The following is a 24,088-nucleotide window of genomic DNA, read 5'->3' as shown; positions in this document are numbered from 1 at the left end:
GGATTAACTGACCTCTATAAACAAAAATATTCTGTATAACATAGATGACGTATCCAGAAAACTGCAACACTTCTAAGACAAGAAAGCACCAAGCACAGTTACATCTCGTGGTTGGAACTTTAATCAGCACATGTATGGATTTTCTCTGACCTGGACACAGCGAGATTCTTGTCTATTTGTTCCTTCAGGTCCTCATTCTGCTGTTGTAACACTTGTAGTTTCTCCTCCAGGAACACATTCTTTGCAGCCTGCTCAAAAAACACAGGTAACACAGTACACCACACTAAAATACTTGTGGAACGAGTGAAACAGTGGTGCAGGCTAAATGATTTGGGTTTACAAAGGAAACATTAGCGCTAATGAAAGTAGATGGGAGGTAAATGGGAAGGCTGCAGTAACGATACACTTGACAACTAATGAAATCATTCATAAATCTCAGCAAGCTGCCATGAATCATACCAACTTAAAATAAGTTTTAATGCACTGGATATTTTGCAACATACTCCAGATGTTCTCTGGTAAAAACTTGAAACCTACTATTTTCTCCAGTTCTGAAATCTTCAGCTCCTGCTGATGGATTTGTTGATTTTTCATCTCCAGAACTTCTTTGAGGCTCTTCAGGTCCTCCTCAATGTGTTTATAGGGAGCCAAAGCATCCTTTTAAAAAGCATTAAAAAACACCACTAAGCTGTAAAACCAATCAACAAGTTTTATGCTGTTAATGTTGCTACTGTCACATCAGCAGTAAGCAGTGTATCGTGAAGCTCTTACCACGATCTGCTCATCTGTGCTTTTGCGGAGAGCTTCTTCAAATCGTTTTGCTCGATCTCTGAGACTACGGTTCTGAAATGTCAGTGTGTCCACCTGATCCTGATGACCATGGATATTAAACTGTTAGTGACTTAAACTATTAACTAGGTCATATTATGAATTTTTAAGGAGAACTGTTAACCTGCAGTGACAGTCTGATCTTTTCAAACTCTTCTTCCAAAGACTTCCTCTGTTGTTCATGGGCCATCTTCAAATCTGACACGAGAAACACACACCGTCATGTTTCTTGACCTGCAGTGATTCAGCGCAGGGTGGCAACAGGTTTTAAATGGGGTGCTTACTCTTCACAGTCCTGGCATGCTCCTCTTGCAGAGTGGCCAGTGTATCATTGTGAGCCGTCTCCATCTCCATCAAGGACGCCTCATGGTTCTGACTCATCTCCTCAAGCTGCAGGCAACAATTACAAAAATAACTCATCAGTGCTACCCGCTGTTCACATACATGCGTATATATGAACACCATGCAACACACTATTTTCTCCCATTTTTGTTTCTCTTTAATAAATGTTTCTGTTAATATTTTATAAATTTTAAAAAATTCATAGATAAAAATAACCGCTGCGATTTACTTTTGTCTTTTAGATAAACTCGTGTTTTTAGTTAAATTGCACTCTCACTTCTCATATGAGATTTAGATAAACATGGCAGTTCATATCCAGGCTGCCTAGCACAGACCTGCTCCTGCTGTTTGAAGTGTAGCTCTTCCAGCTCAGCTCGCTGCAGGGCCTGCAGACTATTCGTCTCATCCACGTGCTGTGCTTTCAGCCGCTCCTCCAGCGCTCCCAGCTCCTTCTGCTGTTGAGCCCGCAATCCCTGCAGCTCAGACTCAAAACGACGCTCCAGTTCCTCCTTCTCCTGCTGCAACTGCTCCCAGTGTGCAACACTGACAGCTGGAATAGAGACAGAATAGAAGAGACACAGACAAAAGAAAAAAACATCCTAAAAAGACAGGCAAGTCATTTCGACTCCACACAGTCTTGGTTTTTCTTTATTTTTTTCACTCTTCTGGTGTTATATGTAACAAGGGTAGTTTTAAAAGTAAGAAGGGTAAATCTATAAAATTCTTAATATATTTTTAATTGTATTACAAGTCCGTTCTAAAGTGTGACTTGAACTGTGTCAACATAGGAGTTTTTTTGTTGTTGTTGTTGTTTTTTTACTTTATTGACCAGACACACACCTTAACGTTCAGTCTAAGACTAAATCTAGACTGCTGTCTGCAAAGTGAATTCCCATGGGCCATGTGGTCAAACACTCGGTAATACATCATGGGTTGCAAGCGATGAGTGACTCACTGCCTTCTCTCCTCCCTGTGGTGCCATAACTGTAACGCCGTATTCCACTTACCCACTTCATCACGGATTCTGGCAAGCTCCAGGGACAGTTCCCTCTCCTTCACAATGGCACTCTCACTCTGAAAAGACACACAGCGACATACATCTCTAGACAGTGCAAATGGATTTAGGTGTTTCTTGTCAGTGCAGCAGCAAAAATCAAGCATGTAATTCTAATAATGCAAGATCTTTGTCATAGATGCTAATGGTGGCTGTAAGAGAGCATGACAAACAATGCTAACAGGTCGGGTTTTTAAACCGGCTCCCACCAATTTCACTACAGTTTGTTATGCTGTGAAGCTCGGGTGAATCAAATGTGGATGTGTTAAAAATTTGCCCTTTTGGAAGATTTGTTTTTCTTTCAGCAAATGATGCAAGATAATTTACTCAACCGTTTCATGTAGATATTGCACTCAAGAACACAGAGTAACAGGACGCGTCAGTGCAGTGCTACTGGATATTAGGACTTCACCGATGTGATGTGTCGTGTGGAAAACAGCATTTAGGGATCTTAGATAATGACGTGCATATTTTTGCTACGTCTCAGAGTTGTAAAATAAATAAATAAATACAAATAAATAAAAAACAGTATGCATTTTACATTGTAACAAATCCATAACCAACTACTTCTATTTACTATCATTGGCTTAAAATATGCCACGACACATCAGACTAAAGACGAGAAATTTCACTGTCTAAAGTGGGGTGTCTGTTGCTCATACGTGGGTAGAGCAAAGACATAAGGAACTGTGATAACATTTTCTAAAATATATCTTCAATCATAAAAAAAAATATGGTTATTATTTTCTATATACATAGAACCAGAATGTCAGTATATTACATATTGAAAACAGTTCTCCTGAAACTAGCTTCTTTTATCAGGAAGGAGAAACTTCAGCCAGTGACAGGAGACTTTAGAACCTTATACTTTGTTTTGCTCAACAGCGTTTTGTACTTTGTTAAGCACAGTTTCTTGTATAGTGTTATGGTTTAAAATAAACACATTTCGTTATATAAAGATATACTTTTGTTCTTGTTTTTTTCAGAAATAAAATCAGAAAGTAATAACTATGTAACAAAGTAACAACTTTCCGTTTAAAGAAGAGTCTTAGTTTATATCAGGTCCCACTGAAGACAAAGTTAGAGAAGTAAGGCTGAGATGCTTTGGACATGTGCAGAAGAGGGATGGTGGCTATACTGGACAAAAGATGTTGACAATGGAGCTGCCAGGTAGCAGGAAAAGAGAAAGACCACAGAGAAGATTCATGGATGTAGTCAAGGAGGACACACAGAGGGTTGGTGTGACTGAAGACGATGCTAGGGATAGGATTAGAGGCAGATGATCCCTTAAAGGGAGCAGCCAAAAAAGAAAAAGAAAAATCTTATACTGTTCACCAATAGCTTGGAGAAATTAAAAATGCATCCCAAAAAAGAGCTTTGGTCTTAGGGGGATAAAGAACAAAAAAATGAAGTTAATGCATGAATTGATATGCAATGGTACAACAGCTCGTATGAAGGAAAAGTTAACATTAGGCTGATTTATTTATTTATTTTTACCAGGCCTTTCTTTCTCACATTTCTGCTTCTAATTAAGCTTTAACCTCCTAGGACCTGGCGTCCACATATGTGGACATCACATTTTGGGTTATTTAGACCAAAATACTCAATTTTGCTCTACAAGGGCCCAAAATCCACTTACGAGGACATTATACAGCTACTATTCTATAAAAAATTTAAAAGAATATCCTCATTTGTGGCTCTCATTTTTCTTACAAACAAAAATCAGGTAAAAAAAATAAATCTGGTAATTCTTTGTTTTTACATTCATCGGGCCCCAATATGCCCAAATATCAAAGAGAAATTAAAAACGCATGCTGTGGAAGAGTTCGGGTCTTAGGAGGTTAACGCTAAATAATTAAGCAAGTTATACCATACAGCACTTGCACAGGCTATGTGTGATACATGTGTTTTCTCTCCAGAATGTGAAATGACTGCAGAAGACTTTAAAAAAAGGAGGTGGGGGGGGGGGGGGGGGGGGGGGGACACAGGAGATACAACGAAAAGGAGAGAGGCAGGTGAAAAATGTATGAAACAGTAAACAGTATGCCACAGCAGTCATGATGTCACCCTCTAAGAGGTTTTACTGGGAACATGAAGTCATCAAGAAGTCTCTGCAGTGACCTCAGGAGGGTCAGCAGCTTTTTCATTTCATACGCTTTAGCTCCACCTCTGCTCCTACCCATCGATCCACGGTCCTGCCCACAAGACATCCAATTCAAATCTCTGGGGAGTTATGTGACATGCATTCTAATTTCCCCATATGATCTTCATATAATCCATCTTTAGGATGCCCATCACGATGGTTTTCTTTATCAGTTACACTGTTTTGCTATTTTTACAAACTCCTTTATTAATCATCAAATATAGAAAGTGACCATCATAATGAATCAAAACCCCTCAAAAAGTTCAGATATGAACAATATCCTGTTTCCACTCATATAGAAGAGGAAAAAAAGAACCAAGTTCTCAAATTAGAGAAGCCTAAACAAATTGTCTATAGTTTTGTTTATTATTAATGTCTGTATTAATTAATTTTTTCAGTCTGTATTACTTTAATCTAATAAATCAACTTATTATTACAATAATTTCACTAGAGTACAAAATATTACTAAGTTAGTTGATCTAATTAGTGGTACCACAAACAGCTTTCAGTGTGCAGCTGTTTTTTTATTTAGACTTTGTCCCAAGCAGAAGAGTGCATAGTTAACACACAGGAAACTATAATATATATGTATGTATATATAATATATAATAACATATAATAAACCCAGTTAACCAGTAGGGATATAAAAAGGATGCAATGAAAACACCAAAAAAAGAAAAATCAGCATACAGCACAGTAGCAATGGCATTTTATATTGTATGTCCCTGCAAACTGTTATAAAATGAAAGAAGCATGCTCAGTGTGAAAGACAAGCCTGCTTTGACTCAGCATAATCATACACAGCTTTACATTGTCTATCAGGCTCTGTCTCTAGCAAACAAGTGAACATAATCATCATATAAATAGACCCCCCCAAACACTAAACACTTGCGAACAGCCACATATACATAGAGGAATCCTCGGTGCTCAAACAAGCTCGCTGCCTGCAGAAGACTGACTGACTTTACCGTTTGGTCGAGACAGAACAGACGGAAGAAATGGAGCCTACAGCAGCAGTGGCCCATACTAGGCTAGCAGATAGCAGCAGCATCCCTTAGCCGGCTCGGGAGGCAGCAGTGACAGATGCGAGTTCCAGAAAGAAACAGTAAGGGAGACAGAGGGGGAGGGAAAGAGAGGGGAGGAGAGATGGAAAGACCAAAGCCTCACCTCGTTTCCTGGTTCGTGACCATCATTTATCCCTGCTGGAACAAAGACTGCCGGCCCCAGCCCAGCTCTGCCTGCCTTCCTCTTAAACCCCCACCAACACGCCCCGTATCACATTCACACGGATGGAAGGGAACAACACACACACACACACACACACACACACACACACACACACACACACACACACACACACACACACACAGTCTTTTGCATGTATGAGAAAAAAATTTAGCAAAAGAAGATGGGGAGGGAGATGATCAGTGAGTAGAGAATGATAAGCTCTGATGCTCAGCTGGAAGATCATATCTACAGACACTGATGTGCATAACAGAACAAACACACTTCATTAGAAACCAAAACACTGCTTTGAATAAAAACTGTCCTGCAAAAATATCTATATGAACAAATACCTCATTAAAACAAAAACACTTCAAATCAGCTAGCTTAACCCAATATTAACCATCTAGTGACCTCTTCAATCCACTCATTACAACATAATTAAACCACATCAGCACATGTTGTCACGCATCCTAAAACAGAGTATGCACCCATGTGTGTAGATAGCTTGGAAATGCTTGGAAAGATCCACTGTTAAAATTTAGAGGGGATTCTGTCTTGCAATCAGTCTGACCAAAAGCAGAGGCAGGCCATACAGGCAGCTCTAATCTCATTAATCTTTGGTTGTAGAGCACCACCAGCGGGTGGGGCTGACAAATATATTAAATGCAAACAGAGGACTAGGAAAGGTTAAACCAAGTGCTGAATAGAGACTGAAAGAACAGAAAACACTCTGTCAGTCTCATCTGAGCAGCATACAGGAAAAGCAAGAGTGATTAAAAAGAATATTAAATATCAAATGTGTTTCGATTCCACCGAGTCACCCATCCAGCAGCAGCACCAGAAGAACAGACACAACAAGATACACCACACCCCCCTATCAAATGCATGTCAATATACTTGCATGTATACAAACTCACAACACATCCCAAAAGCATTCTCTTTCTTTATACTAGAAAAAAGCACCTTTGGAAATCCTCAGCATTTCACTACCAACTATCATAAGAGGCTGCCTTTAGAGTCATTCAAAAGATGTCACAAGAGGGTTAAAGCAAGCGGCTCCCTTTGTGAACAAAGCGATACTGACAACAAAAGACAGAAGCTACAGGTTTGTGCAAATGACTCCAACACAGTGTGTAATCGCATTCTGGAGCTCACTGCAACATTTGCATTGCAGTTTTTGACTGTAACCCTACAAAACACTGCCATTCAGTAACACAATGAATCTACAAACATATTGCAAAGGATGCAACTTTAATGAGGAACTTGTTCTGTGTCGCATTAAAGCAAACTTGCAGGGTGAAGAATAGTTTGAATGCTGCTACATATCAAGATATGTTACCGTTACAGACTCATGCAGCAACAAGCAAGCTCTCTTTTCATAACTCTCAACTAAAACTCCAACATTTTTATGCAAGAAAACATCAAATCCCTCAAATACATCAAATACTGGTTTAGCTTCAATTATTAATGCAGTAATTTTAATTTGCAAAGACAAAAAATATCTGCCTGTGTATTTTAGGTTGAGACCAAATGTTATTAGGATGGCGTAATATTTAATATTAAGGATATTGTTATACAGTGTAAAACTGCTAAATTTTATACAGACATTTGGACACATGTAGTTGGACATGGGTGATTTGTTGACAAATATTTTTATTTATGCTGCCTTTTGATAATGATGACGTTGTATATTTTCTCTTTTACCCCAGGAGGAGGTTTAACGAGAATGAAATAAAGTCACAGCATTACAATGGTAAATGGTAATGGTAAATGGCCTGTATTTATATAGCGCTTTACTAGTCCCTAAGGACCCCAAAGCGCTTTACATATCCAGTCATCCACCCATTCACACACACATTCACACACTGGTGATGGCAGCTACATTGTAGCCACAGCCACCCTGGGGCGCACTGACAGAGGCGAGGCTGCCGGACACTGGCGCCACCGGGCCCTCTGACCACCACCAGTAGGCAACGGGTGAAGTGTCTTGCCCAAGGACACAACGACCGAGACTGTCCAAGCCGGGGCTCGAACCGGCAACCTTCCGATTACAAGGCGAACTCCCAACTCTTGAACCACTATCGCCCACAATCACATGTGTCATACACACGTAGTCCTATTTTAGGATTAAGAGTGAAAGAATTGGAACACTGCACTCTTACTCGGCTTTCAAAGTCTGCGGTCGACCTTGCCGGGATTGCAGAACTCTGCTAAATCTTACCTTGTGACAGAAGTGCTGGGTAGTGATGCTGAAAACATCCAGGCACAGCGAGGCTTTCTTTAACTGAGCCTGCAGAGTCTGTAGCTGCAGGGCCTGCCGCTCACATCGCTCCCGCAGCTGCTGGATCTGAGCGCGATCCACCTCCTGTGCCTTTTCGGTCTGAATGGCTCCATGAACTGCTGTTGTCCGACCACGAACTGCAGATACGCAAAACAGGCAGAAGAATATAGTATGTTGATGTACTTTTCCTCAGACTTATTATAGAAATAGAAATATATAGACAAACAAAACAAACAAGTCAATTTATGTGGATGCTGCTGATGTAAAAGTGGATTATATGTGCAGTATGAAAACCCTTATCACCTGCACTGTTTGGCCTGTTTGGTCTCTGAGAAAAGCAGAAGTTGCTGATTTGTGCTGCTGTAATCTGAGCCAGCAGTACTGCTCCTGAAGGAGCCATCCTAGCATTAGAGCTACCGTGCTTTGTTGCTATGGCAACATCATGGTGCTATGGGTAAAGTCTGGGATGAAGTGCGGCGAGAGAGCAAGAGCGACACGGAATGAAAAAGTCACTGCAAATTTTAAAGATACAGTAGCAGCTGATGGTCCTGAACAAAAACCCCTTCTTTTTACCAGTTAGGAAAAAAACCAAAGAGACATCATGGTATGTTAAGCACATCATGGTACGTTAAGCACACCTTATGTGCCTATAGTTTGTGTTTAAATGTATGCGGTGTGACAGGGCTGACTCACCAGGGGATTGTGGCTTGGGAGAAACCACTGCAAGTCTTTTAGGGGAGGACTTTGGTGACAGCTCAGCCTCTGCATCCTTCTGTAAATCTCTCCTAGTCACTGTGTAACAAAAAAGGTGTTATTTTCTTTGTAATACACAGAATTAAAACATAAGACAGACATTTTTGTTGTTTGTTTTATCTCATAGGAAGTATTTGCCTAAATATTGGTTAACCTGTACTTCTGCTACACTACTTCTGTTTTTTACTACAGACAAAACTTTGGCACAAAACAATAACATTATAAAATAACACCACTTTTTTATATTGAATAAAATATGATACACATGCGCAGACTGATCAAATGAAACCCTCAATATAAAGGGATTTTTTTTTGTAGAATATTGTTCATCCCTCCAACAGAGTTCCTGGGAAAAACAGATTTAATGCCTAGGCATGGAAACTGGTAGTAAAAACAAACAACAACTTTGTTCTGTTTTTTCCTTATAATTAATCAAATCAGTGAATAACTGAAAGCATAAAAAATGGCTGGAATAAAGACTCAGCGATCACTGTAGGACAGTGACCACTAGCTGGAGTTACTGCTTCACTTGTTGACACAGTTTCTGTTGTGGAAAGATGGGGCGACTGGTGGTTCACCCAGAAATACAAACTGTCGCCACAGGATGGCGCTGATGCTCCACATTCACTGCAAAGACGCCAACATGAGCACCACTGTGCATTAGCTAACAATAAAGACGCCCACAAGAGCAGAGGGGGAGTATAGGCTACTGTATGATACTGTATCCCTGCTGTGATGCAATGCTAGGCAACAGTTTGGAAACACAGCACATGAATAAGTAATCCTAAATACTATTTATCATTTTCTACTCATTTTAGTCCTAAATCAGAAGCTTGATAAGCAAACTGAGCTGAACAATGGACAATAAAAGCAAATGAATGAGTAAACACTCAATCGTAGTCATTATGCTCTCAACTACAATCATAATTAGCAACATTGCAAAAGAAAAATCATTGCTTGAGTACAAAAAGCACAGCTGTGTTTATTGTTTCTAGCTCAACTTCTTGCCCATGTACAGGACTGTAGCTCAAATCGTCACATACAAACTGTTCTGTCTTCCTGCTTTTACTTAAAACTCCACAATAACTTTTAAAACTCAGACATTTCTCTAAGCAGCTGTGTGGGAATAGGTGGGGCTTATACTGAGGAATGAAATCAAACACACATACACAAATTGAGCACAATCGTTTGGTTCCTCTGGCTTTGTGCAAGAGTGCTGTACCTAGTGGGGAGCAGTGCCGTGGTGGCAGATTGCGCCGCTGGAGGCTGGGGGCATTAGGAGGGTGAGGGCAGCTCTGAGCAGGGGAGGCTTCTCTGGTTGGTGCTGTGGCTTTATGTTGAGGTGTGTCATCGCTGCCACTGCTGGGATCTACATCAGAAAAGAAAAACATGCTCAGGGACTGTGGCAAAAATCACACAATGTTGCTATTTATATATGTACGAAATATGTTTTTATTTAAAAGCTGCAATTTTCTCACCTCCCGAATGTGATTAAGCCTATGTAAGGCAGTCAGTGTGCTCGCTCTAGCGCTGACTCTTAATATATGGGCCATTTCCTAAGAATATCAGTGAGTGAGTCTCACCTGACCGCCACAGGATTAGTGAATTTTATTTTGTAGATTTTGTAGACAATTTCCTCATATTTAAGTAATGCATGCAAAAATTTCCCTTCATTCTATGAAAATTTCAAGCTGTTTGAAATTTGGTGCTCTTCAGGTCGCCATATTTTTCCAGCATTTTCTGAACCCTCTTACTAAAATAAACTTTAAACACTGCTACCACACAAATTCTTTTCTACTTTTTTACCTATTTTTCTCCCTATAACTTTGAGCATTACTCAGTGGGTTATATCACAGTTTTAAAAAGAAAACTCAACCCAATATAATGTCTACTATATTGTAATAAAACCAAGCAAGTCAGCATGGACAAAACAAGTTATAGCATTTAAAAGGTTGTCTTTACCTGTATTTTAATAACTTCTAGTTGTGCTAAGAATTATGTTGCATATCTAATGACGAAAAAGAAAGAAAAACATTCGATTCTGAGGAAATGGCCAAGATAGCTATCAAATATTTCACCTTGGCCAACGTAGATATTTTGACGTTGACTACAAAAACTGAATTATTCACGTTTTGCAGGTATGACATATCTTTGTGGCTAATTTATGACTGCCAGCTTTTTGTTTCACTCCATGTCTCAGTGGATTACGGTACAGACACATGTACAATTTTGGGAAATACCTGACTATGCAAACTAATAGGCATAGAGCCAGCCATGGCCTATAGTAAACGATGTTCTTGTTTCTTAACACAAAAGATTTGATTTGGTTTAGTAATACTGAGGGAATTCTCAGCGCCATTTGAAAATGTAAAACTGTGGAATGATGGCATTAAAGCTTTTAACTGTCAATTTCATGCACGTTTCAGATCATTACACTCTTTCCTAATGGAGTTTTGGTTCTTTTTTGCTTTGCTTTGTTTTTTCTGGTAAATTGCACACTCTCATCAAGATTCGCAAAAAACAGGGTGCTGTAAACATAGTAATTATTCATAAGAGCTGCTGTTATGCCTCTAGCTTTTATGGAAATGAAAGGCTGAGGAACAGTGCAGCTGAAACATCCTCCAAATAATCACAATGAAATTATGATAGTTTTTACATATTTTTGCATGCCCGCTTGTTTCTAGCGTGCATGTACAATACAAATCCACCCCCTGTAGTAAGAATCCTCTGATCAGCACCAATGAGGACTCTGCTTGTGACTAACTCGCAAGCAGCGAGAATAGACAAGCTAATAACATTCAGAACAAATGTGCCTCTGGGCCATGTGGCAGTGATGAAGAACTGGTGACAGAAAAATGAGAAGAAAGGACTGCGTTACTTTACAGTCAGCATACTGTGTAATACGTTCCTCCTGATTGAACTACACCACTGAATTAATTATTTCACCAGACCTGAGCATCATGATGACAAGGAGCTGCTTGTTCCTGCTTGTAGCTGCATTTGGGGCTTATGGTTATAGCGTGGTGCAGTCTGAGCCAACAGCCTAAAGGGAAACACTGCGGTGCAAGCAGACAGTTGTGTATGCCATCTGAGCTGCTTCCAAGTATTTTACAATCTGGCAGATACTGAATTTGTTAAAATGTACACAAATCTGCTTCAGTTTACATATCTAAAAAGATTACAGAGCCACTGGCAGTCAAGTTGGGCATCCTCATATTAATGTTGAGTAGAACTGTTGTTGTTTTCTTGAGAATCAGTGGTATTGTATACACCAACTAATTAAGAGTACTATTGCTATTTCTAAGGACAGCCAGGATTCAGCTGTCAAAGACTGGAATAAATGTAGTGATGTTTAAGCAAAGGACAACATTAACCTGTAATTATGACAATGAGCATCATTGTCATAATTACATACATAGATAAAAATGAATAAAAATTAATGACCTTACCAGAGTGCGAAATCTTATTTACTTCTGATGTCTATCAGTTTAAATTAAATTTACCAGAGAAGTTTGCAAGCTTGTCTTAAAGAGCCACTTTCTCTGATATTCTTTATATTTTCTGTTACTGTTACTATTATTTTTACCATGACTGGTCTGTAGCTGTTGCTTTGTTTATGTGTTTCTTTTCAGTGTTTCAGGTTTCTGGGGTAGCCTTTATGAAACTGGGTGCTATTGGTTCCAGCTTCTCCAGAGGCGGTTTATATTGTAAGGTAAAGACCCTACATCAGGGGTGCCCAACTTCAGGCTTCAAGGGCCGGTGTACTGCATGCTTTAGATCTCACCCTGGGTCAGCACACCTGAATCAAATGATTAGTTCATTACTAGGCCTCTGGAGAACTTCAAGACACGTTGAGGAGGCAATTTAACAATTTAAATCAGCTGTGTTGGATTGAGGACACATCTAAAACCTGCAGGACACCGGCCCTTGAGGCCTGGAGTTGGACACCCCTGCCCTACATTATTACAAAGAAAATAAAATCATTGTATTTAAAATATAAGAATCATTACTTATCACTACTTTTAGTGAATCACTTTCGGTGGCTGCTATTGCATTATTTGCTTTGGTTTTACACCCAGACCATAACCATATATCTAAACATTTTCCAAACAATGGTCAGTTTGTGTCACGTCTCTGAATCAGCAGACAACACACATGGCCTGCTCATATTTAGCAAAACCGTTTTTGGTAATAAAACAATGTCTTGTTAACCGACACTTTCTTTCCTGACACTTTGCTGACATCTCGTTCACACACAGAGATAATTGCATTGCCAGGTGAATTTTGCTGTCATTCCTTTATGCAGATGAAGACTGGGGAATATTTCAGTGATGGTACTGAAATATGCATTGGGAATTCTGCAGTATGCAGGCTGAGCACAGGCAGCAGAGGGAGAGAGAGTAACTTTCTTCCTAAAGAAATCCTTTCTTCTCTGAGGCTCTGTGCTGCAGCGGCTTAGAAATGCAGAATTCTGACAAATGATTGAAAATGAAACAAAATGAGCAGCTGTTACTATAGTAACTGAGGATAGACCAGCCACACCTGCTGGTGAACTAATAAGGAGATGCAGATGTAGTAAAACATTGGTGTGGGGTAACCTTTTATTTAGGCAGAGTAGCAGTAAAAACAGTATTAGTCTAATTCATAAAAAAAATGAGTTGAGTGGACATAACTCACACTGAGAACCTCGGCCTGGGTCACTGTGGGTGCTTTCATTAGACTGGTTGCTGGATACAGATGAGACACTGGAGCTCCGGACAAATCCTAGAGAAGCCAGACGGGCAGCTGGAAGGGCAGAGAAGCCTGGAGGACGAAGGCCAGACTGGCCTGATTTGAGCAGGAGGCTTTTTGGGGTGGTTTCTGGACCTGCCCTCCTGGGCTCTCCTAAAGGTAGAAAAACAAGTAAAAAAACAAGAAAAAAAAACTTTAAAAACCTGATTTAGTTTATACTGAAATAAAATGAATAAATAAAAGAGGAAGATTACATATATATAGATATATAAACATTATTCAATGACTAAATTCCACATAAATAAGAAAGCAGCATATGTGCAACCAGCCAAGAGTATCATTTATAATGTAAGAAGGCAAAATTATGCAGTGCGAGCTGGTAGCATGTGCAAGTTACACTAACTTCAAATGCTTTGCACTTCAAAGAGTTGAGGTGCCAAAAGCCAAGGCTCATCCATAAGCATGACAGGAAAAAAATTAGGTGAATCATTCAGCAAGCCCAAGAAGCTTGTTGAATAAATAACTCTACAGCTCAACATCTACGGGATGGGAGAGTGTGGAGAATACTGAAGTAGGTAGAGAGAGATGAGAGAAATCTGTTGAAATGATTTCTCAAGATTTGACCTAATCATCTAACCACACAGGGTTTTTTAGAATTAGAATTAGAATTAGAATTAGATAGAACTTTATTAATCCCTCGGGTGGGTTCCTCTGGGAAATTCGATTTCCAAAAAAGCACAGCACCGACAGAAGTTACAGAGTTATACACACACACATATATATAAATACAGAGACAATATAAATAAAATATACGAAGGGGATAAATAGAATAAATAGGAATAAAAATAAAAATACAAGTGAATTGCACATTTCAAGTATTGAGTCTATTGCACTGTTGACTATTTACAAAAGTATTGCACAAAAGGTATTGTACAGTGAGGTGAAGAGGCACTACAGCTTAGTTGTTCCCCCCTCCTTTGTCCTCCTGTTTCCCCTCCCTCTCCCCTCCAGAGAGGAGTTAAACAGTCTGATGGCGTGTGGGACAAAGGAGTTTTTAAGTCTGTTAGTTCTTGTCTTTGGGAGAAGCAACCTGTCACTGAACAGACTCTTCTGGTTGTTAATGGCCGTGTGCAGAGGATGTCTGGCATTGTCCATAATGTCCATCAGTTTCTTTAATGTCCTTTTCTCTGCCACTGTCACCAGAGTGTCCAGCTTCATGCCGACCACAGAGCTAGCCCTCCTGATCAGTTTCTCCAGCCTGGATGAGTCCTTCTTTGCTGTGCTGCTCCCCCAGCACACCACAGCATAGAAAAGTACTCCAGCAACCACCGACTGGTAAAACATCCTCAGGAGCTTCCTGCAGATGTTAAAAGACCTCAGCCTCCTGAGGAAGTACAGTCGGCTTTGGGCTTTTTTATACAGGTGTTGCATGACCAGTCCAGTTTATTGTCCACCCACAGCCCGAGGTACTTGTACTTGTTGACCACCTCCACCTCCTCCCCCTCTATCTGAACCGGCAGTGGACCTGCTCTAGACCTCCCGAAGTCCACAACCAGTTCCTTAGTCTTTGAGGTGTTGAGTTGCAGGTGGTTTGTGTGACTCCATGCGACAAAGTTCCTCACCAGACTTCTGTACTCCTCTTCTTGATCATCCCAGATACACCCCATGATGGCCGTGTCATCTGCAAACTTCTGAATGTGGCATAATTCAGAGTTGTAGCAGAAGTCAGAGGTGTACAGGGTGAAGAGAAGAGGGGACAGCACAGTTCCCTGTGGTGCTCCTGTGCTGCTGACCACTGTGTCAGACGTGATGTCCTTCAGCCTGACGTACTGTGGTCTGTCGGTGAGGTAGTCGGAGATCCAAGCCACCAGGCAGGGGTCCACCTCCATCCTGTTCAGTTTTTCTTGAAGCATACAGGGCCGGATGGTATTAAAGGCACTGGAAAAGTCAAGAAACAGGATCCTGACCGTGCCTTTTCCCCCATCCAGGTGTGAGTGGGCTCTGTGTAGGAGGTACAGGATGGCATCCTCCACTCCGACACCCGCCTTGTATGCAAACTGTAGTGGGTCCTGGGCATGTTGTACCTGTGGTCGGAGGAGGTTGAGGAAGAGCCGCTCTAGAGTCTTCATAAGATGTGACGTCAGTGCCACCGGTCGGAAGTCATTCAGCTCATTGGGCCGGTTCTTTTTGGGGACCGGGACGATGCAGGATGTCTTCCATAGGGCGGGCACTCTCCCCAGTCGCAGACTGAGGTTGAAGACTCGTTGTAGCGGCTCCCCAAGTTCAGCAGCACACGTAAGCATTTTTTAACGTAAGCATACACAAATACATCTTGTGTTAAACTTTTAAACATTCCCAAAACAACCTTTGAAAATGCAGCTGTCTCTGATACTAAAAATGCAACTAACATTTCAGTTCACTTTTGAGTCAATTTGCCAAAACGTTACAATCTCACCTGCCAGATCTTGTTGGCCTGGAGTGGACACTTTGGCAGCCAGATATTGTGAGGGACCTGACCTTTGACCTGCCTGCTGAACTCTTGGCTTGGCTGCGGGCTGCCTGGTGACTGCACCTAGCCCAAGCTGAGGCCTCAGGGTTCTTGGCGAGCGGTAGACACTACCTCCTTCAGGGGAAACATGCTGCTGAAGGACATCACCAACAAAACCAGTTACTATAACATCATTCACATTCTAGACTGATGGACAGCAAGGTATCATGTGATAGGTTTGATTCATGTATTATTAAGTTAGGCACTTTGGTTTTGTGTGATAATACATCTAATCTATTACCACTCTGTTACTGTTTGTGGTGCAATGTGAGCCAGTACGTGACCAAAATAATCTAAAACACAGCATGTGCAGTGCAGCTGAAACGGACCAATCTGCATGAACAATTAAAGGGTTAAAAATGCTTTCAGGTTGAGCCACCATCATGCTAAATTGGAATACTTGTACCACACCATAAGCTGAGTTGTGTGAACATATCAAAACAAAAGTCCGCTTCTCACCTCTTGAAGATATTTCTCTGATGCCTCCTGGAAGTTGTCTGACTTTCCACTCCTTTGAGGGATACTGCTGCTTGGAGGTTTTACTCCAGTCACAGCGACACCTGGAGGATAGTATGCTGTCTTCTGCATCTCCTGTCGATATTTGTCAAATAGCAGGTTTGAGGAACAGAGCACTGGTGTGGATTTAGTTTGAGAAGCAACCTTTGGATCTTTGAGAGCTGGTGGGTTGGAGTAAGAGGGTAATCTTGATGTGTGTGTGGAGGCTTCATTTAGTGCATCGGTGAGTGGTGGTTTTGCTTGAGTATTCTTTCGAACATACGTGATGATTTTTGGCCGCACGTTTTTGGGCTTCTGAGGGGGCGAAGATCTCCTGGGTTCGGACTCCTTCTGTTGAGGCATGATAGGTTTGGGGATTCCACTGCTCAAACTCGTCTTAGCATGTGGCTTGATAGTTTGACTTATTCCTCTTTGAGAGGAGTCACTGTGCTCCAGGCTCGGTGCCCTGATGCCCTGGACCTTAGCTGGAGAACCACTAGGTCGTCTCTTAGGTGACGAAGAGGAGGTGGTTTTAGGGGATGTAGGAGTTGCTGGTCGACTGGGGCTTCCCCATGGCTTCCTCCTTTCCAGACTTGAAGAGCTGGGAGTGGTGGTGTTCTCAAAGGAGCCCTGCTTTTTTAAGGTGTTATCAAAAGAGAGCTGCTTCTTTAAAGCATTCTCAAATGAAGGCTGCTTTTTCAGACTCTTATCAAAAGAGCTTTGTTTCTTCAGTGTGTTATCAAATGAGTCTTGTTTCTTTATGGCTTTAGGTTCAACACATGACTGAGTCCCCTTTGTACCTGTTCTGAGAGCCCTGTAGTTCACATCAGGGGTTTCATCCGCTTGTGTGCTTTTATCTATTTTAGCGTTGCTTTCTTTTTGACATTTTGTCGGAGAGGTTAAAGCCTTGTGCTCAGTACAATTTACCTCCAAAACACTACCCTTTGCTTTATTTCTATGGTTATTATTTGTCCCGGGTTTGCCACTGACATCATGTGCCTGTGATACAGCATCATCTGACTGAACTGCTGAATTCAAATTCATATCTACATCTTTCTGGGTTATTGTGCTTTTTCTAGCAAAAAGAGAAGAATCATCAACTATTTGAGAGGCCTTGCCTCTCTCAGAGATAGTGGTGCAAATCTGGGAAGTTAGGTCCTCTGAGATGGTTGAATGAGGACCAGAGGCAATATGCCAGGAGTCTGTCATCTGGTTCTTGCCAACAGTGTCCATGGCAGTGGCCATGCTTGAAATGGTGGACAGACAGGATACAAAGACATCAGTTTCAGAGCTTAAGTCAGTCTTGGAAGCTTCTCTGCTCTCAGAGACATGAGAGCCATTGGATTCTTGCTCACTGGCACCGTTCAGAATTGACTTCCTTTCTTCCCTGCCCTTATAATCTATCGCCTCTTCTGCTGTGGATTTTCTGCATGATGACGGCTGTTCTTGAAGCTCCTTCCGCTCTGCAAGCCCAACAAAGTCCTCTTCCTCCTCAACAAGATAAGCCTCCAACTCCTGACACTCTAACATCTCAAATTCAGCCAGCTCGGGGTCATCACACTGAGAGTCTGTGCCCCAGATGATGACTTTGTCTTGCTCTGCTGTTTCAGTTATCAATCCTGACAGACAGCCAGTATCCCCAGTTCTCCCACCATCTTCTGTCCGAATGTCATTGGCATTGGCGTCGCCATCAGCCAGCATGCCACCCTGCTGGTTGTTATTCCTTAACTCCCCCACACCAAAGGGCTCTTCTCGCTCACACATTATGAAATCAGCTCTGAGTTTGTGGCAGCCTCAAGAGCACTTAAAATAAATCATCATCATCGTCAAGCATCAAAAAGTCTGTCTGCCCATCAAGCTGTCCTACTGGCAGAGCAGGAGCCTATTTTCAGTATGTCAGAAATATGAATGTTGAATGTCATGTCTAATTTGGAGCATGGGTCTTCATAACATCTGAGGTCCTTATCCTGCATAAAAACAGCAGATCACAAGTAAAGAAAATATATTGAAGATGACTTAAAAACAATATTCAACAGGTATATTTAAAAAACTGTGCCATCTTATAATAATTTAAATCTTTCAGTCTGTTTCATCATAAAACCATGAAATAAAGTGAGTTTTTTTGTGGGGGCAGTGAAAGATGTGTAGATGCACCGAAGGCAATGTAGGCTAGACCAGCAGGAGAAATCACAGTTAACCTCTTACAAACACAGCAACGAGTGATTTAGCCAGCATAAACAATATTAATGTATAATTTTTTTCTGGCCTCTTTTTTCTTTTTTTACACTTCTTTGTAGCTCAAAAAACCTTAATGGGTGTTTCTGTATATGAAACAGCTGAGGTCATATGATAACTTATTGGTTACTGTAGTGGCAAATTTCTGTCCCAAGCTTCAAAAAAATAATTCTTCCACTTCTTAATGTGAGCTGTTCAGATTTATTTCTGACTCGTACATACAAATGTTTCTCTATAGATTGGCTCTAACAGTTACAGCTTTTGTAAGAAAATCCTCAGGCCCAGTGTGGGATAAACTCAGGCCTGTTGGGCTCCCAGGATTGCAAAAACCTACAGTGGTGAAAACCATGAATCTTTTCTGCATTTATTCCTAAATGTTAAACATGCCAAACATCTTGTTTATTTTGTTTCTGACTGAAATGTTGTCAAGGGCCCAGAATTTTTTGCAGCACTCCTGTGAAGAGCAGTATTCACAAATCTGACTCTTAAAAAAATGACATTAGTGAATTAGCTGGCAACCGGTCTCTCTCTAGCTTTAGGAATGTGAGTGAATTCAGCAGACAAGATATTATGATTCCCTGATCTAACTAGAGACTGCTAAGTTTAAAATACAATTAGGGACAAGGGAAAAAAGGAATGACTATCTTCCAGCCACAGTGAACTATCCGGGGGGAAAAATAACAACCAGACAAGCTTAAGTACACTGACAAAAAAAGCTAATTCTGCCTTTGGAGGGAAAATACAATGACACTGTCTCTTGTTTATGGACACTATCATTATTGTTCTGTCTTTATGACAGTCAGATGCAAACCAGCATGACAGTGACGGTGTTACATTTGACCTTCATAATGGAATTGTTTTCTTATATTTTATATTTCTGATTATCCATGTGCCTTGAGTTACTGAGATTGTCTTTTGTGAATACTTTTGAGATACTTGCATTAAAAAATACACATTATTTCTGTTATCCCTTTTCTGCACCATCTATTGCTTGCAACAACAAAAAAACAAAAACAAAAAACATCCAAGAACCTCTTTTTTGTCCAATCAGCTGAGTGACTGTGGACTTTTAACCTCCACAACTTTTACAGTGTTTATGATGGGCCACCTCTAAACTGCCAAGTACTACTGAGGCTTTTACAAGTTCTCATGACCCAACTGTCTGCTTCTGCACTTCTAAAATCATTTAATAGGCTGCTTGATGTATGATTTTATTTAAGGCTGACAAAAATAGACAAATAAATAAATACAATATTTCAGCCTTCATGATATTTAACCCTTTCCTTCATTAAGGGAGATCTATATGTAAACTTTGTATTTTGAAGAGCTTTAAACTGTCAACATGAATTTTAAGTTTGTTGATATGTTACCAAAATCTGGAAGTTCTGCAAAATCTGCTTCCCTCATCTCCCATCATTCAGCTGGCTGCCCTGCCACCTGCATGCTCAGATTAAGAGCTATGCCACTTCCTTTAATTGCCCTGCAATTTTAGTCAGCCAGCAGGTACCATAATTGCTCAGAGAGTTTCTACTAATCCAATATGAGAAATGTGAATGAAATGTCCTGTGTGGACCCTTTGGAAAGGACAGAGAGCACTGACAGGCCCTTTGATCTTAAGCAGCAACTCTTTTTTTGCAGAGAAATTGCACATGCTGTTATCACCTCATCATGCCTTTCCCATTATCAAGTTGTGGTTGACAACTTCCTCTAGCACAAAAAATTAAATTCTAAGAAAATTTCCAATTAAACTAAAGAAAAAAAAACCTACTAGGAAGAAAACTGACTGCCTGCTGCTCCATCTCAGGCATTTGCTCTGCATTTGTGTCCTAATAAATTCACTTACGCAGCAGGAAATAGCATGTCATTTCCCTTCTAAGAAAACAAAACTGTGCTGTTGCCTGTTATTAGAGTTTGATGTATGCTTAGAACAAGTCAACTTTTGTAAACTTGACAAGAAAAGCAGAGAGGGTCTACAGACAGAAGTGCCCGTTTGCAACATAAGCTAAAACATCGCACTAAATGATGCCTCTGCACAACAGAGACAGCACACCTGCATCTACTGCAGTGCTTACTGTTAAACCACACTGAGACACAAAATCTCTCAGTGCAGGCAGACAAAACACTGGTGCTACTAACAAATGTTTTTCCTTTTCGAATATTTCCAGACAAGTGCTATAAAATATTGTTTTTAAGAGAAAGGCTCAACCTGCTAACACAACTGTTTCTGCTGCAGCCATCATCCTTAAATTGATTTCCAGCTCTAAATCGGTTAAGTGCAGACCTCAGCATGGACACTATGGTACAGTTATCTGCACAGCAGTGACATGATGGATATGGTGCATTTGTTGAGTTTTATATAACTGCATTTGTTAATATTTGATCTAGAAAGTAGTGAAATATCATAGATCAAAGTTATGTTGGGAGTGATAACTTGTGTAAATGGAAATTTTAGGTGTAAAGAATCATAAATGGCATTTATAAAAAGAAGGGAGAAATGGGCCTTCATCCTCTAGCCAGACCTGGGAGTGGAGTTTAACAGCCCACAAAAAACACATTTAAGTGTTACCCAGTGGACCACTACCAGGTATGGGTTTGGGGTCAACTGCACATTACCTTTACCTGCTACCGAGCTTAGAGACCCGTTTCTGGATTCTGCTTGGGGAACAGGACAGTCACCTGGCTAGGGACATTAAATCTGGGTAGGCCGTGTTCAAGGCCTTGCAGTTAAAGGTTCAACAACCTAAGAACTTGCTGTTAAGATATAAGTACAAAAGGAGGGCATCATGTGGAAGAAGGAGGCCTTTCAGGATTACCTGATCCAGGGGTGCATTAAAAACAGACAGATATTGGGAGAGGAGACCGGCTGTTGCTTTGGCATTTGCTAAAGCAAAAAATTTAGGAGAAGTTCAGGAAGGCTACAGAGTTAGACTTTCAATTCTTCGTTTTACGTCAAGTTTACACATGTTTGTATAGAATTATAGAGTTAGAGAAGGTATTCAAATGTGTTTGGAGAACCCTGTTGTCTTTTGCAGCAGTGCAGACTATAAGGTTTGTATCTATGAGCCATCCAATTCTTTTATAAGTAAAGCAATAGCTGTGACTGTATTCAAAACACAAGGCCCAACATCGTTTTAGCAAGGGTTAGACGCTGTCAAGTTTGCTTCTTGTCTTCATTCCTGTTTTTGATATTTATGGACCAGCACTGAAAATGCAGCCAGTGTGAGGAGGGAGTTGGGAATGGGAACAACAGTAATGTGTCAGTAAGTATTTCAGGATGTTGTTAACAAGTGATGGCAAACTGGAGCTGGAAATGGACAAACTGATTGGTGAGGCTTATGCACGATCCCCCAGAAAGAAAAGGAAATGGAGAGACAAGTGTGTGCTGCAACTGTGACCTGACTTTGGTAAGTGAAAGTAAAAGGAATGGTTGGATTTACAAGAAACACCAGAATCCTTTAGAGCTCAAGTTTGCTTTGTTCAGGTCATTTGAAAATGATTAGATCCAGTTACAAGAGATGTACTGTAAAATCTTCTGATTTCATACATGAACTAACTTTCTTCTTTATGTCTCTCATTCAGCTTCATTCTATTCACAAGTTTTCTGGGTTTGAAGGACATTTGCCACTTCCTTCCTGTTCCGTTTCCTGGTATCACTTATAGTACTATTCAACACTCGGGCAGTCAGTCAGACATCATAACAGTACAAGAGAGAACAGGGAAATTTATAGTTGTAGCACTAAAATGCTTCCCCCATCTCCCATCATTCAGCTGGCTGCCCTGCCACCTGCCTGCTCATATTCAGGCAACACCTTTGCCAAGGCCACTGAGAAAATCTGTGCATCCAAGCCTCGCAGGAGTACTTATGTGAAGATGTGCCCGCACAGCTTGTTTTGCTCTGTGAAATAGAAGCTGTGTCAGCTTCTGTTTTGTGTCAGCTGTCTAATGCAGCTGCTTGCCGGTCCTCACAGATGTGGGCCTTCATTTGTTTACCAAGCCTCACTTGATGCTTAATCTAGATCCCTCATGAAAAATTGAAGATGAGTGAAAATGGAGGCAGCAGTCTCCCTCTCAATTTAATGCTTCAGTGCCCCTGACTTCTTTGTGCAACCACCTAAAGCTCACATAAGATTTGCTTTTTCACACACATGGCAAAGGTTTGCCTTGAAAAACTACAAATGAATGCTTCACAGGCAGCAAAAACCCACAAAATTCTATCATTTGGAAGCAAATTCAAATGCTTCTTACATAAATGAACAAATATGTAGTAACAGCACCTTTTGTGTTCAGTTTATAGAATCTCCAGGCTTCCGGTAAGACGATCGAGGCCTTACTGGCTGTGCATGCTGCCCACTGGCCCTCAGCATTTTATGGTCACATCTTACATAATCCAGTACAACTCAGGCCTTTTCAATAAATGTCACCACTCAAGCCACACCAACAGAAATCTGTCACTTCACTACTAATGCACATTCATGCTGCTCTGAGTACCTTGTTCCTCACACTAGGAAACTATTTTTGTTCAAAGGGAAAAATACAGAAAGAGGAAGGACCGGCTTTGCTGATTTTAGAAAAGACAAAAAACATAGGATGTGGTTGACACAATAAATAAAACATGGTGTGACTCCACATACACATTTTGAGGTGAGAGCAATTGTACTGAGGTTACCTTTTCAAAGCTTGGTATGCAAACGCTATATTAGAATCTGCACTCCTGGAAACGATTAGGAAATGACTTGAAAACAACCTTATTAGAAACACAACAGGATCATCCGCAGTCTCGAGTAGATGCAGCAGGGTCAATAAATGCAGTTATCACTGCCGCTGTTCGGAGATTGAGAGGGAGACAGCAAACGCCTTCTGTTCCCCTTGTGAAATGAAATTTCTTACCGGTTTAATTCAGGTGAATCTGGAGAAGAGCCCGTCAGCGAAGAGCTGATGAAGAATGATTGAGACATCCAGTTTAAGCCGAGATGAAGAGGGTACAGTCTGCATCATCGCTGGAAAACAGGGAGGAGAGGAGACGAGAGGAGATTGAACAAAATGGACTCGGGTCGCCCCCTGCAGGTGAAGACAGGACATTTCTTCCCCACTACAGAGCGACACGCAGTACATGCGTGAATGAGAGCGGGGCAGATGGGAAGGTGAAGATGTAAGGAGTAAAGGAAGTGGAGATGGAGGAGTTTAAAAAGCTGGGGTCAATGATCCAAAGCAACAGTGAGTGCACATGAGAAGAGGAACAAGTGAGTGCAGGATACGATCACAGGATATCTGCACGAGTGAAAGGGAAGGTTTACAAGGTGATGAGTCCTGCCGTGATCTTTGGTTTGGAGAAAGTGGCACTGACACAAAGACGGGGTGGAGACGGAGGTGGCAGATTTTCACTGAGAGTGACCACGAGGTGCAATTTCAGAAATTAATATGTCAGAGGGACCGCTCAGGTCGAGCAGTTTG

At 41.0% G+C, this 24,088-nt stretch overlaps 1 protein-coding gene across 3 annotated transcripts in view; it reads right to left on the bottom strand.

The window, feature by feature from the left end:
• mtus2b (microtubule associated tumor suppressor candidate 2b) overlaps positions 1-23,649 on the bottom strand; it is a 33,018-nt gene extending 9,369 nt beyond the window's left edge. Inside the window, exons 1-14 of one of the 3 annotated variants that reach the window (XM_086262129.1) lie at positions 23,525-23,649; positions 16,367-18,369; positions 15,815-15,998; positions 13,306-13,512; positions 9,851-9,997; positions 8,569-8,667; positions 7,816-8,012; positions 2,178-2,244; positions 1,506-1,720; positions 1,113-1,218; positions 953-1,026; positions 772-870; positions 538-657; positions 151-251 (exon numbers count right to left, since the gene is read on the bottom strand). In XM_086262129.1, coding sequence (XP_086118255.1) covers positions 151-251; positions 538-657; positions 772-870; positions 953-1,026; positions 1,113-1,218; positions 1,506-1,720; positions 2,178-2,244; positions 7,816-8,012; positions 8,569-8,667; positions 9,851-9,997; positions 13,306-13,512; positions 15,815-15,998; positions 16,367-18,166 — 3,416 coding nt within the window. In that variant the 5' untranslated portion in view covers positions 18,167-18,369; positions 23,525-23,649. Of the gene's footprint in view, positions 1-150; positions 252-537; positions 658-771; positions 871-952; positions 1,027-1,112; positions 1,219-1,505; positions 1,721-2,177; positions 2,245-7,815; positions 8,013-8,568; positions 8,668-9,850; positions 9,998-13,305; positions 13,513-15,814; positions 16,002-16,366; positions 18,370-23,524 lie in introns of all 3 variants that reach the window. The other 2 variants (XM_086262127.1, XM_086262128.1) reach the window with 2 other exon arrangements.
• Positions 23,650-24,088: the final 439 nt, after the last annotated feature.

This window comes from Aulonocara sp. 'chitande type north' Nkhata Bay, linkage group LG14, assembly GCF_057382095.1.
Source record: "Aulonocara sp. 'chitande type north' Nkhata Bay isolate Kocher_YH1m ecotype deep benthic linkage group LG14, A_spYH_male_GT1.1, whole genome shotgun sequence".
Classification (NCBI taxonomy): domain Eukaryota; kingdom Metazoa; phylum Chordata; class Actinopteri; order Cichliformes; family Cichlidae; genus Aulonocara; species Aulonocara sp. 'chitande type north' Nkhata Bay.
The sequence above is the reverse complement of the archived record's forward strand: the minus strand, read 5'-3'. Positions and strand labels throughout refer to the sequence as shown.